We start from the raw sequence: 14,644 nt of genomic DNA, 5'->3' as shown, positions 1-14,644 counted from the left end.
AATTTAAATGTATCTTAAAATATAAATACTGACACATTGCAATACTCAGTAGTCTGCATGAGGCATGAGCCAAATAAAAGACAACATATACAGTCCCTGAGCAATGAGATTATAGCCCCGGAGGCCACAGCCTGTAACATCAGTTCTGAAAGAACTTAGAGTTCAAAGCCGAGAGATGAGGGTCAGTGGAAGAGCAAGTGCTTAGCACAGGGGAGGTGGTGGAGTCAGTGTCCAGGAGGGAGGAAAAGAGGGCGGAAGACCAATCAGAGTGTGGGTGGATACATGCCACCCCCAGACACCACACACACCAGGGCAGCACATGAACTAACGGCAAGGCCAAAGACACTACAGCTGCCAGCTCTCACAGCTTACGTAAGCCAGGAACGCCTGCCACGAGCACTCAGATGACTAAACACTTTTCACACTGGTTTGTTCAGCAAGGGCCTGCCCATCAGGACATTCCTAGTATTTTAAAAATGTTTTATTCCCAACCACCGAGTCTACTTATGTTAAAAAGAAATAAGTATAGTACAAGAAATCTGAGTTAAAAGTTTTATTCATTCAACATCTCACATTACAAATATTTAAAAATTATATGCATACTGGTATAAATAGTCATTTGCAAACTATTTAATAACATTAATTTTCACTAGCACTTCAACAAATGAACTCTTTTAAAAAAGGAACTGTGTTATATAACTTAAGAGTAGAACATACAAAAATAGGAACTTAACGTGAAAATGACTTTAATAAAAAAATGAATTACCCTTATTTAAAATGCTAGAATAAATACTACAACCTCCCCATACACAGTAAAAACTATATGGAAATTCAGCCAAGTAGTACAATTAACTGACGCACTTAAATAACGTTCCCTTCTGATAATATGAGCAATACACTGGAAAAATTAGGGATTAGTAAAAACTAGACACCCACTTGCTAAAAGTTTCACTTCCAAAAAAATATAACAAAAATCTGATGAAATTATAAAAACTAATTATACTTTAAATTTTAAAAATATAAAAAATAAAACAGTTGAATACAATATTGTCCCAATTCTTACAATGCTATCAATCACAGTAGCTTTAAAATAAGATAATAAAATAAAGCAAATGACCAAAACCTCTTTTATTCCATTTTTAAAAATAATCTCAAATTTACATTAGTAGAAAGATTGATTTCTGATTCTTTTCTTTAGAAACACCAGCAAGAAAGAGGATTACTCTTAACAGTAGAAAATGACATTTTTAAATGTCTGCAATTAAAAACAAAGAATTACACTGCAAAGATCTTCCAAAGTGTGAGATAAGTATTGCACATAACTGGAGTGAGCTTGCCACAATTCATCACATTCAAGTTTTAAATCACCTTTTAACAGAAGATTCAACTCTTCAAAACAAAAGGGGTGAATTATCAAGTCTTTCCAACAGCACTCTCATAAAATGCTAAGTTCATTCACTGCAAGTTTTATTTTGCATTCTGCAGAGGTCTGTGTATGGAGAAGTATATATATTATACCAAAGCCAGGGGCTGGGGGGGGGGGCTGGGGAGGGCTGGGGGGGGAGGGGTCCTTTACATAGAAAATAATCAGAAACACTTTATTTTACATTGCAAAAATAACCATGTAATTACTCTGTAACTACATTGTAAATACATGGCTGGTGCCATGCTAGTGCGCTAGAACTACATGCTTGGTAAATTGAAGTGATACCCTAAAACCTGTAAACTAATTACATGTTAATTATGTTTGAGTTACATGGTAACTCCCAACTACAATCCCATGTAATCTGAAGGACATGTTATCATAAAGTTCAGAGTAATAGATAATCATTGTTTATGCCCTGTAAAGAAGTGGAACCAAATCATCTGTAAACACGCTCGTCACACAATCACAAGTAAGTATTAGCAGAATAACAATTTCTTACATTAGTCATGCATACTAACATTACAAACCTGTCCTGTGGCAGGCGATTTTGTTTTATTATATAGAATTTAAAAGAGCAGACATCTCTGAATCAAACGTGTAACATCAATTAATTAAGATTAAAAATGGTTAAACATTCACCCAAAATGTCTGCATTTTATGAATAATTTAAAAAACTTAGTAAGAAGCTGTAGACAATTTTGTTATTTTAAATTTCTACCCTATGCTTATGCATTTAGTTTTTTTTTTTTTTTTTAGGAACTACAGTGTTATCTTGTCATTTTCATGCGAATTTTTTTCATTAATTTGTGACTTTACATAGACTATTTCTTAAATTATAGGTACACCAATAGCTGGTGCTGGGGAAGGATGTTTAAGCAACATGCTTTCTCTTCTCTGCAGACTCTAAAATAGCATTGCCAGTGCACAACACTCATAATTTAAAATGTATGCAGAGCACTGAAATGTATAAAAAGCAGAATATAAGAAAATAAAATTTATTAAAATTATTTATATTAAAAAATGAAGTATATGAAGATCTCTCAGTAATAAAAGTACAAAAAGCTACTCTTTGCAATATGAAAAATTGAGGTATTGCATAAAGAGATATCCCGTCAGTGAAAAGTGTGCCTAAAAATGTTCACTGTTGGAAAAACAAGATATACAAAAGTAGTGCATAACAAATATACATCATGTGCATGACAAAATAAGTTAGCTACAAAACACTGTACCGAAATTCAGCAGGTCATGTACAAAGGGAAAATGATTATTCAAAGCTAGTTCTCAAGCAGTGTTACCTCTTGTTAACTCATCACACCTGTTTACTGAGTAGGACCAGCACAACAGCACACCCAAGCCACCCACAAGCAGTAAAGGAAGAAAAAGAGGCAACGAACATTCCAATTAGAATCATGTAGTTCAGGAGAAAAGAAAAAATGCCCCTGACCAGCTACATGAGCGCACCCCTCCATCTGCACGCTGCTGCTTTGCTGTCTCTTAGCAGGGGACTCTCTGACAGTGGCTCCCTCTTTCTGTTGGACTCTTAGACAGCAAGAGCCTCCATTTTGACCTTTGGAACTTAACAGGTGTAGTTCATTAAAGCCTGTGTTAAAAATAAAGGGCTGCTTTTCGTACAGACAGCAGAGGGGGTCACCGGCAAGGCGGCGACAGCACTGCGGGCAAGTCTTTGGTTCTGAAGGATCCAAGACGGTACTGTTAGGCAGCACAGCTAGCAAGACTGCACTTAGACTGTTGCTGTTAAATGCTTTGCACACTGATGGTAATCCTTTGAACTACGGTAGGGCATTTAATAAGAGAATGTCAATTAAACCAAAAGTTACTTCCATGACCAGGGCTTCAAGAGACCATTTTAAATTTACCCCCGAAGCATACTGTTCAAAACATAAGAACATCTTTCAAAGCTAGGGTTGTATTTATAATAAACATGCATTACTTGATGAAGTTGGCACTTCAAACACTATGTCCCATGCTAAGTTCGGAAAGTGTATGTTATTGTACCTTATAGGAAGAGTAAGATAAACATACAGACTTTTGCACAGATTTACACAATTACTTAGTTCAACAGTGCAAAACACTTTGCAACTACTTGACTTTTTTTTTTAAACCTCTCCCCCCCACGTTTTCTATGTTACAACTAAATTACAGGATTCCAAAGTAACTTCAAATGGAAAACAAGGCCAATGGGCAGCCAATTTGCATGTTGTTTTTAAATCTTCCAGTTTTGGCTATGAGTGTAGTGTAACACAAAGTCAAAAATGTTATCTTTGAGGTATGTCTAGATATGTTGTTTTTAATGTCAAAATGGAGAGCAAAGGCTGACACCCGATGACTGTTAGTAAATTAGGATATAGAGTTTATATATAACAACAAAAATAAAGTTTATGCATTTGTTCTTCTGCTTTCCCACCAGACACCATTAACTCTAGCTTTGGTAGGTTTCCTGCGCTGTGATTAGGAAGTCAGTTAAATAAATAAACATACTCCCTCAGTAGTAAAGTCACCCAATCCTTACATTCGGGATTTTAGAAATTATTTCAAAGAAAACTCAGCTCTGTCTACTTTGTTTTTTCTGATGTGTACAGTATCTGAGGCATGATCAAGCTGTACTCAGCCTCAACGCTCTCTCTCACGGCTATGCTGCTCAATCTTGCTCTGACATACTCTTTCCTGTTAATAACTGTTAACTTCCTCCATTGCTGTTAAAGAATAAAAAAGGATAGAAAAAGAGACAACGAATGAAAGAAAGGAAAGGAAACAGCAAAAGCACTTCCCTGGGGGAGACTGTGTCAGAATAGATAATAGTGTTACTGTTGGTGATTATCTCAATAAAGGATTCTTATATGTTATATCATTACCAACAATTAAAAACCCAAAATATTGTCTCATTTCTCTGTTAATATTTCTCTCATCTAAGAAAATGCTGCAGCAAGTTTGGATCCTCTTGGCTTTCAGCAAAACAAGAGAATGAAAACTTGCAGGCAACAAGATGGCAATGTGGGAAGGGAGTTTAAACACACTGTTCGTAGTGACACGAGAGTCTACAGAATACCTAGGTTGTAGTTGTTGTTTGCATTCTACTACTGTGAGTTACACACTGCTGCACAGGATGTGCCAGCGTCAGCAGGCGGAGGAGGGTCGGGTGAACAGAAGAGGGCACTTCTTCTGAGGCCTGCAAATGAGCTCTGGAGTTGTCCATCCTTCAGTTCCAGCGGAAGGAAATATGCCGAGGGCGGTCACCACCTTCCTTCACCAGGGGCTTGTGGAATTCCCTGCCAGCACGAGAGTGAATAGCAGCCCAGCAATATTCACAGTAATACTGCAGACAGGTAACATTAGCACAGAAAAATGGAGCAAATTTACCCCCGCAACGGGCCCCCTGACATTCATCACACAGCTGGTCATCCAAGACATATGGCTTAACCTCCACCTGCAATGGAGAGATTAAAGGGGAAGTCAGCCTTTCAGTACCATGTGTGAGTAGACTTTTATCCTGTGCCTCAACCTCACCTTTTCCACGGTGCCAAAAAGAAAAGAGGCACTTACTGAAATGAGGATCTTCCATTCTAAAGAGCTTTTCATAAGATGGTTATATCTATCATTTTACATGCTTGTTAAAATAAAGTTTCAAACAAAAAAAGGACAAATTTTATCAGAAACTACATTTTTGGAATTATAATTTAAACAAAACCATCTAAGTGCTTCTGTATTTCAAAAAATAGTGCACTACAAGGTTTAGTGGGCAGGAAGATGCCTGGTTTTTGCCTCTCAGACTTCTGAGTGGTTGCTGAGCTTGGCTGATGGCTTATGTGTCCACATCTTGGGTTGTGATCATAAAGCTGGGACTCTGGTAAAACATGATGTGGCTCACTTTGTTCTTGGTCAGTGAGAGCAGTTTGCCTGAATCTAAAAGGGAGAGGTGACTTGTACCAGCGTTCAATAGGCCAGCATAGCCGTCATCTGAGCCTTTCAAGCATTAAAATGACCTGGTTGTTTCCTCACCGCTACAAGACTGGCAATATTTGGTCTTGGAAGACTCCTGGATGACACGGCCTACAGTTCGTGTAAGATGAGGAAGGGCTTTAAGTCCCACACTCTGCAGAGGGTCTGGACACTGACCCAGGGATCTCGCTATGGAGGACCAAACCTAATCATGCCTAATGATAACCCCCGGCTCTGAAACTCACACTGACATGGGAGTGTGGAGGAAGAGCAAGCAGGCATGCAACTGTGCTACAGCAAATCCTGCCCCAGTCGCCTGTAGCTACAGCATGAGCTTTCCCTTTATTCATACCAGTGAACGACCACTGACAGTGAGTACACACGGCCTGAATCGGTGTGTAGAAAACACTACTGAAGTGCTTTCACGGCTCAGGTTGAGAAAAGCACAATAAAAAATCAACCAATGAAGACTTCAGGGCAGTTCCACAGAGTGTTGGATGCCGGGGTCAGTTGTGGGGAAGTGCCAGTGTATATCAAACCCTGGGCTTCCATCAGATGGTGCATCATTGCTAGAACTTTCCAAAGCAGCCCCGAACTCACCCGTTTATCTATCTCTCCATGCTGCAGCTGAACAAAGCGGGCACTGATAGCAGCTATGTAACTCTGTTGATTAGAAAATGCGACTCGTCCAGCTCCTTTTGGGTATTTGAGCTCAGGGTCAGTGTCGATGCCAGCATAGCAGACGCCTCCATACAGCCTGTCCATTATCATCGCCAGCTCCACTAAAGAGAAGAAGCAGAGACAATCAGGGCAGCCCATCTGGCTCACCTACTGTTTCATCAAAAAATGAGTAAGTGACCTCTGAGTTTGCATCATTATAGTCATTACTAAAATCAAACTCACTATTATAACTTCTCTGCTAGGTCACAGCGCTTAACTGCAAGCTGGCGGGCTTACAATGTGCTTTCTTAATTTCTCACAATCCATACCACAGGTAGTTAAGTACTTTTCTGAGAAAACTGAGGATCTAAGATGAATGATCTGTCACAGGTCACAGGGCCGGGCCTGGCACCTAGGTTTGTCTGCTCTGGGTTGCAATGCTGTCTTATCTGTGCTGGTTAGCAAGACATTGGTTCCTATAAATTGAACATTCGAACAGTAACTGGCTGGTTCTTTGGGAGCCCTTCTGACCCTCCTCACCATCAAAGCCTATTCCTTTGTTTACACATAGCTGTTTACTAGCACATCTTGCACTGGCTGCTCTTGCGGAGGACCTGTACTTGATGCCCACATGGCAACTCAAAACTGTCTCTAACTCCAGTCCAAGGATCCAACGGCCTCTTCTGGTCTCTAGGGCCACTGTACACACATGGTACACAGAGACATATATGTAGGTAAAACGTCCACTCACATAAGATAAAAATTAAATCTTTTTTAAAAATTAAAAAAATAAGTTTCAACATAGGCACCTTGCACGGGTGGATAACACTTCTGCCAGAAGATAATGACTAGTAAATGAACATCTCTGTGCCAGGCTTGGGAAACCTCCCTGTGAGTTACTGACCAATGATACCCCAGAGGTCCATTAAATAATACAGACCACGGTCACTGTTCTTGGGTTGTCCACCGTAACTAGATAACAAACTCTATTGCTGAAGAGACAACATAGTAGCTAGTTTTCATTGTGCCAGAAGGTGCTATGAAGGACAAGGGAGAAAAAGCCATCAGTAGCATCACATAGCAGTGAAGCCTAGATGCTGCTCCACCAACCTGACAGACAGCATGTGATCACTGGCACTCAGTGGTAGCATAAAGGTAAGGAGATAAACAACTAATTTTGGATTGGATTTAATGCCTTTTCCACAGGAGGGAATTCATACAGGTACTGTAAGCCTGGTCAAAAGCCCATGGCTTGGGAAGTCATAGGCCCAAAGGGGAATTTACCACTGTTGCTTTACTAAATGTTGTCAAACTGTCTCCCAAAAGTATGTTTATTCATATGAATTAGTGTTGTCTGCAACCTAGCCAGAGGCGCTTGGCTCTGCAGTGGGCAGCAGCCAATGTAGGGACTCATAACTGGCCGAAGGATGGAGAATAAGTGACTACTGAGTGCTCAGTCCTAAATAGACATCTAACCATCTGTCCCCACAGGACTCAGGGAATATCATGGAAGAGGAGGCGGGAAGAATGAAGAATAGAAGGGGAGCAGAGCTCTGTGAAATGCTGTCTCCTGGGCATGCCACAGCCATTGCACTCATGAACTCACTACAACTATGGTCAGTAAGACCAGCCAGCATTCTGCAGGCAGCACCAAGTGGACTCAGTGGGTTACAATAAGAAAAAAAAAAAAAAAAAAAAAAAAAAGGAAAGGACATGAAAGGAGGGGGAAATTTGGTGGAGGTACCTGGGGGAGCCTAGGTGATATGATCAAGAGACATTGTTTACATATGTGAAATTATAGAGAATAAATAAAAGATACTCTACTTTAAAAGCTTGAAATATCTTCTCCATGAAAGTTTGAAAACATAAAACCTTATTTTAAGCTAACTTAACCCTCAAGTCATTTAAGTCAGTTGGAGATATAATTTATTTGTAGTTATTATTCTAAAACCATGTTGGATTGCAATTTTACCTAAGAACTTAGTAAACAGCTGCAGAGAAATTGAGAACATGGGAAAGATGTACTGTACACCTCACCACATAAAGGGCTTTGGGCTTCAACAATAATGAGCATTTTAGTACGACAGCTAAGCACTCTTAATCAGTAATTTCATTTAATCTTCAACTCTATAAAGCACATAGACTTTTGATTCCATTTAACATATGAGAAAATTGAGACTTAGGAAGTTTACATAAATTGTCCAAGGTTGCTCAACTATTAATATGAAATAGAACACATTAATTCTAACCCAAACACTTGGATTCTAGAACTTTCTCTCTTGCACATTAACTCAAAGGTCATGGAGTATTTCAGCTGAAGATTTTTATATTTCATATGCTAATGATATAGACACTTTGTTTAACTGTACCAGCTCGTAATGGTCGAGGAACACCACCAACAAATATTGTTTTCCGAGGGTCAAGCGGCTGTGAACCATCCATCACAAAGTCACTATCACTGAGATTCCAGGGTCGAATCTGTACCTACAGAATGTATAAACAAAGATGTTCATATCAACAAAGTTCAAGATTATTGCAGAGTATTTTACAATATCCCAGTTCACCACAAACAAATAAAGTTGTTAAACTAAAAGGCTTTAAAAGCAAAAACAAAAACTTTTCCTTCATTTCAGAGTAAAAAGTTCTACAAACTGCTCACTTACTATGAGTCAACTCCCTTAACACATCCATACATCCTTAATTACCTACAAATTAATTATCTGTTTTTTACTTTACTGGTACCTCTATTTTACCCAGCCTTATAGGATCTACATAATTTAAATGTAAATAGAACATTTCCAAGAAATATAAGCTTACTATTGATACTAAAAATATTGCTAATATTTGCAAAAAATTTAAAAGATTTATTTATTTTTATTTATTTGGGTGCTGGGATCTAAACTCAGGTCCTTTGCAAGGGCAGCAAGTGCTCTTAATCACTGAGCAGTGTTATGTTGATAAATACTTTAGTGCCTATTAGCCTAATCAAGAATAATGTATCTGAACCAGGCCTGCTAGTTCAGGGTTGTACATCCTGTGTACCAGTTTGATTTCTCCATGTACTTTGAGCGTGTGATGTCTTTAGCAATAAGGTCTTACCATCAAGTTTTTGTAGGTAGCCAAGAGCAATGGCTATAGCCTATATCGGGGTCTCTGGGACCCCAAATAACAACTCAAGTAGAAGGGGTATCCCACACCTGGCAGTTTTTTTTTTGTTTTTGTTTTTTCTGATAACCTATGCCTTCAGGAAGGAACACTGTCCCTCTGTGTAATATAACTCTAATTTCCTCCTTCTCAGTGTCTATCTGTCTCTCTCTCTATATATAAGCAACATATGTATGCTTATAAAATAGTAGGTTTCCACATGTGTTTTCGAACACTCCCAGTGTCAGTTAGACCCCTGTCCTATCCCCTCTCATCCACATGCTCTGTAGGCTGCTGGGGAAGAAAAGTCTTACCTAGCTGTGACCTCTGTGAACTACACCAACAACCAGCCTTGCAGATTTGCATATTGGCACAACAGTGGCATAAATGTCATGGGAGTAACCAACAGCTTTCTACTGGACTTATTGCCCACTACAGAAGACAGAATTCACGCCTGATACCATTAACTGGGCCAAAAAACTGTGGCTGGATAGGTCATTAGCTCTAGAGGAGAACCTACCATTATTTTGCTGAAGGGACACAGTATCAAACTACCTTTTAAATATTTACCCTTATACCTACAGATCAAGCATATTTCACTCCTCTTTAAAGAAGTTCCTTTATGCAGTAGATGGTGGTTAATACAGAGACTCACAATTGGTCAAAGTGCAGTGACTATTTGAATGTGAAGTATTCACCTAAGTCGGCCCTCTACCTCATACTCCCTCATCCCAAATGCTCAAGAATATTAAGAGAGTGGAAAAACTGTAGGAGCTGAGGTTGGGGAGGATGCTAAAAAATAGTGTCGACACTGTGGAGGAATGCTGAGTGAATGTATCAACCGGCAATAAAGCGCTGTTTAGTCAATCAGTTGGGCAGAAGGAGAGGAAGTGAAAGGCGGGATTTCCTGCAAAGTTTGCCGGTTAGGGGAGGAGAGGTTTTTGGAACGGTGGAGGAGGACGGTTGGGAATGGACGCGGACCGGCCCAGGAGTCATAGTGGCAAGTGCCTGGAATATATGTATGTTATAAGGTTTAGAGTAGTTTGTTTAGTTTACGAGTAGATTAGAATCAGTTTAGATTCTGCCCAGCGAAGTGCTGGCAGCCTTAAAGTGCGTTTCAGTCTCCCTGTGTCAGTTATTTGCTTTGTAGGCCAAACGGATACAATTTAAAGTAACACGACATCAACTCATAGCAGCTGTGGTTCCTGCACAAGATCAAGCTGGTCGCAACTCCAATGTGGGTAGGGTAGATGCTCACCCCATCCCTAATGCTTTTGGCAGGAGTTGCCTACTCGGGGAGAGGTAGTCAGTTTTCTTCAGTAGTGTGGCCCATGGTTGGCTGACCATGCTCTGGAGGATGGCTCTCCACCCACGCACAAACATATGGACAACACTAACTAGACTCAGTAAGTTACTAGAAGAAGGAAAATAGAGGAGGCTGAAGAAGGGAGTGGAGGGAGGAGGATGAAGAGATGGTGTAGGTGGGAGAAGGATATAGTGGAGGGATTGGTTTCTGAAAGTCAGAGGGGCAGATGGTGGGTGACCTAAATACATTGTATTCATATATGAAATTACCAAAGAATACATAATAAAACCTATTACGTTCTATTTTCAAACATATAAAATTAAGTAGAAAACATAAGATGTTTTCACACAAAGCAGGTGAATGGAGGCATAAACAAAAGAAATCTTATGCTAAGCTACACTTACTGGTTTATCCTTGATGGTTGGACTTGATACACACAGGTAGAGTTTTCCATCTTCTTCAATACATGCATCAATGAGAGCCTGGACAGAACTTTCATCTTGAAACAGCAGGAATGCATAGCCTAGAAAGGAAGAAACAGAAAATGAGACTTAAATGTTTTATTTTCTTTGTCATACATAGGATAAAAAGCTTAAACTAAAATTAAGGAAGGGAAAATAGAAAATATGATAAATTAAAACAACATTCCTACTAAAAGTCTGAACACTTCAATAGCTCATTTTAGTAGAAATAATTTTTTAACATCCTCTTCCTTTCTCCCCCTCCCTCTCCTTTCCTATTCTCCCCCCTCTCTCTGTCTCCTGCATGAAGGTCAAAGGTCAACTTGCAGGAGCTGGTTCTCCTTATTCACCATGTGTGTCCAGGGGGACAGAACTCTGGTTGTCAAGACATGACACAAGTACTAGGCTTCTCCCCAAGTCCACTTGGTAGTATCTGGAAACATCTTGTAATGTGTAATTAAAATTGACTTAAAAGTATATTAGGTAGAAATTTAAAAACACATTTAGAAAAGCATAAATTTAACAACAAAAATTTTACAGTAAAAGTTAAACATTTATGAAAAATCTTACTATTAGACAATCTAAGAATAAAATGTACTTCAAAATTGGAATCTCAAGAATTACCTTTTGGTGGAAAATAAGATTTGCTCTCTGCTTTATGAGGCCAATCCACAATCAAAGGGCCAAAGCGACGGAAACTAGCTGTGATCTCATCTAATGAAAAACAACAACCAAAAAGGTTGGTTTAAATGTATCAGCTTTAGAAGTTTTTGTAATATAAAATCACTTTACTGTAATGAGGTCACAAATATCCTACAGCTAGAATAATATGGCCACTCAAACAAGCTTGGGGTTTCAATTTTTCATTATTACATTTTTATGTACTTATCCAGCACAAAGAAAGAAAACAGCGACAGAGGTAAAACTAGAAAACGACTAGATCTCAACTTTCTTCTGTGACTGACATGTCCATTACCTGCCCTGTGTTTCCCCCCATTACCTGATTATTACCTTTTTTTTTTTGTTCTCCCTTTTAATAAAAATCTATCCCCAACAACAACATGAAGAGCTCTTGTATTGTGCACTGTATCATGTACTCATCACACTCAGGACTTGGTCTGCCTTCAACTTCTCCCTTTTCCTCTAGTGAGATACATCATGTACTGTTTCTGCAGTACAATTCAGCTCAAATGAGACTGAATTGCAGGAGAATGCTGCTAGGCTAACTTGGAAGTTGTATGGTTCATAAATGACTTTTCCTGAGCAAGGTGAGTTAGATGGTAAGAGGAGAGCTAAGGAGCTAAGGATAATCCTCTTAGGAAAGGGAATGCCTCTGCTTGTGTGACACAAAGCTAGAACTCTCTCAGCTCCAGCTTAAGAAAATCCAATCCAATCCAACACACAGGGTTCTCTTGCAAGAGAGGAGGGACCAGCCTTGAAGGCTGGCTCCTGGCATTCTCTCACGTACTCAGTAGTCCATCTTTATTAACCATATGTTCATGACTACAAGCAGCATATAACTTTGTTGCTTTAGGAGCACTGCCACAGCACACTGGGCCTCCTGACTTGCTTGGACTGTTCAAGTTATGTTCAAGTACTAACTCTGATTTTTTTTTCCTGTTTCAGGTACAAAGCTTATTCAATGTCAAATGATCTGCCTCTCATCCTACATCTCATAGAAATCCTGTAATTTTTACTGCACAATTCTGCATATTACAATATTCTTTAAGCTTTGCATTCTGAGGGTGGTATGGAGAACGGGTGTGAATGGAATTGAAATTTCCGTAGTTTTATCAAGTTATTTAACAATTCTGTTTGTTATAATCTTCAACCTTCTAGAAGCTGAATAAACTTGATGTCAGTCTAAGTGACAAGTGACTAAATATTATTAGATCTTACACTCTTAACTGATCTCCCCCAAGTCCTTATACGGCCGGTGACCGACTCAAGTCTCAGCTCGAACACTTGTTCTGTAAAGTGAGTTTCCTTAGACATTCCATCTAAGAAGACTCCTTGCATGCTAGACCCCATAACACTGCTTTCTCATACTGTTCTCTGATATTTTCTCTTGTGTTTACATACTATTTATGTACCCTCCCCATTAGAATGTAGGTTCTGCAAACAGGGCTCTTCTATCTTATTTACTTCTATAAATAAGCTGAAGAACAGTGCAGCTCTTTAGAGAACACATGAATGTTTGCTGAATGAATGTGTGTGTGTGTGTGTGTGTGTGTGTATAATTTAATCACTTTTAAGAGTCTCTTTCTTGTAGTACAAGTATAGACTACATTTTTTTAAAGTTCATGCTTAATCTAAAATTTGAAAATTTGAAACAATCAGAGGTAGGAAAGAAATTACAAAATAGAATAAAAATGGACAAAACAGAATAGGTGCTGTCTATAATAGAATCCTTGGGAAATTTTCTCTGAGACCTTCCTTGCTTTCCATTGAATTTGGTCCTTGCTCCAGCTCATCCTCACGGTCCTGATCCTCTTCCTTCTGAAACTAAACTTATGGCATGATAAGATGACAGGACAAGAGAACAGGTGAGCAAGGCTGAAAGAGGCAGAGCCAGGTAAGACAGGGACTGTCACAACAGCAAACCCTAGGTACAACTTCCCCACGGGCCACCCTATGACGCGCGGCTCCAAACAGTCCTTCCTGAATATACCTTCATCGATGTCAGGAGGCAATCCACCCACGAACACCTTGCGGGAATACCGTTCCACTCTCTCCCCATTCTGGTGAGTGAAGCAGTGAGGTGAACCCAGGCCGCTGTGAAGAGGTTGATCCCCTCGGCCATCATCCAGGAATCCATCTTCCATGGGAAACAATGAAGACTGACCTGAAACAGAGAGCAGAACAGAAAGCTAGTAGGAAAAGCTCCTTGTAATTAGTATACACCAGAGAAAATATGAGCTGATTAGACTGCTGCTTTTATTTGCTCACTAGATGATCACTTATGCTCTTGAGTTGTTATCAGCTTAAAGCCTCCTGAGTCGGAGGGACTATCCATAGTTAAACAGAGGCTACTCAAGTGTCCCACTGGAATGCAGAAGCTTCGGCATGTGACATGGAAGCACAGTGGAAGAGAGCACTCTGTTGAAAGCAGTTGGCAGCAGACTGCACTGCCTTGGCAAGTGCCCCGCGGCAACCTACACAAGTCAGGAATATTAAATTTGGCTATAAAATGCTGGTCACATAAATGTCTTTAATGGACCAAGAATGTGCTTTTGCACATTTTCCTAATAATTTACTTAAAATGAGCAAGTCAATTTTAAGTGAGCGCTCATATTACTTTACCTTAATGAAAAGGATATAACCAAGGCCCACTTAATGTTGGTACCCAACTCAGCATTTAAGATCTGGATTCATGCTAGAGATATATTATCTGAGTAATTATCACCTTACCAAGGATGTCATCTGTTTTGAAAAACTATCCTAGAAACTGAAATTCCAATCATCTGGATTATATAGAAAGTAGAAAAGACTAGGAATACCAACGTGTCTACGTCTTCTCATAATACTGACAAGGAATAGAAATGTCTGTGTTATAAGTAAGGCACAGAGGGGCACTCTCAAGCTTTCTTGCTGCTCAGGCTGCTATTCACTTCTAAGTGTTCTCTGAGGAACTGTCAACTAGAAATGATCTCAAGTCTAGTCCTTTATTGGAATGCTCACATGTCCTTT

At 39.4% G+C, this 14,644-nt stretch overlaps 1 protein-coding gene across 4 annotated transcripts in view; it reads right to left on the bottom strand.

Moving 5' to 3' along the window:
* Positions 1–538: 538 nt before the first annotated feature.
* CPEB4 (cytoplasmic polyadenylation element binding protein 4) overlaps positions 539–14,644 on the bottom strand; it is a 61,466-nt gene continuing 47,360 nt past the window's right edge. For all 4 annotated transcript variants that reach the window (XM_084763479.1, XM_084763480.1, XM_084763481.1 and 1 more), the window contains 6 exons: positions 13,626–13,799; positions 11,579–11,668; positions 10,898–11,016; positions 8,413–8,527; positions 5,984–6,165; positions 539–4,871 (listed from right to left, as the gene is read on the bottom strand). In XM_084763479.1, coding sequence (XP_084619605.1) covers positions 4,644–4,871; positions 5,984–6,165; positions 8,413–8,527; positions 10,898–11,016; positions 11,579–11,668; positions 13,626–13,799 — 908 coding nt within the window. In that variant the 3' untranslated portion in view covers positions 539–4,643. The remainder of the gene's footprint in view (positions 4,872–5,983; positions 6,166–8,412; positions 8,528–10,897; positions 11,017–11,578; positions 11,669–13,625; positions 13,800–14,644) is intronic.

Source organism: Acomys minous (assembly GCF_964271855.1).
Source record: "Acomys minous genome assembly, chromosome: 16".
Taxonomy (NCBI): Eukaryota; Metazoa; Chordata; class Mammalia; order Rodentia; family Muridae; genus Acomys; species Acomys minous.
This window is presented reverse-complemented; position numbering and strand designations above follow the sequence as displayed.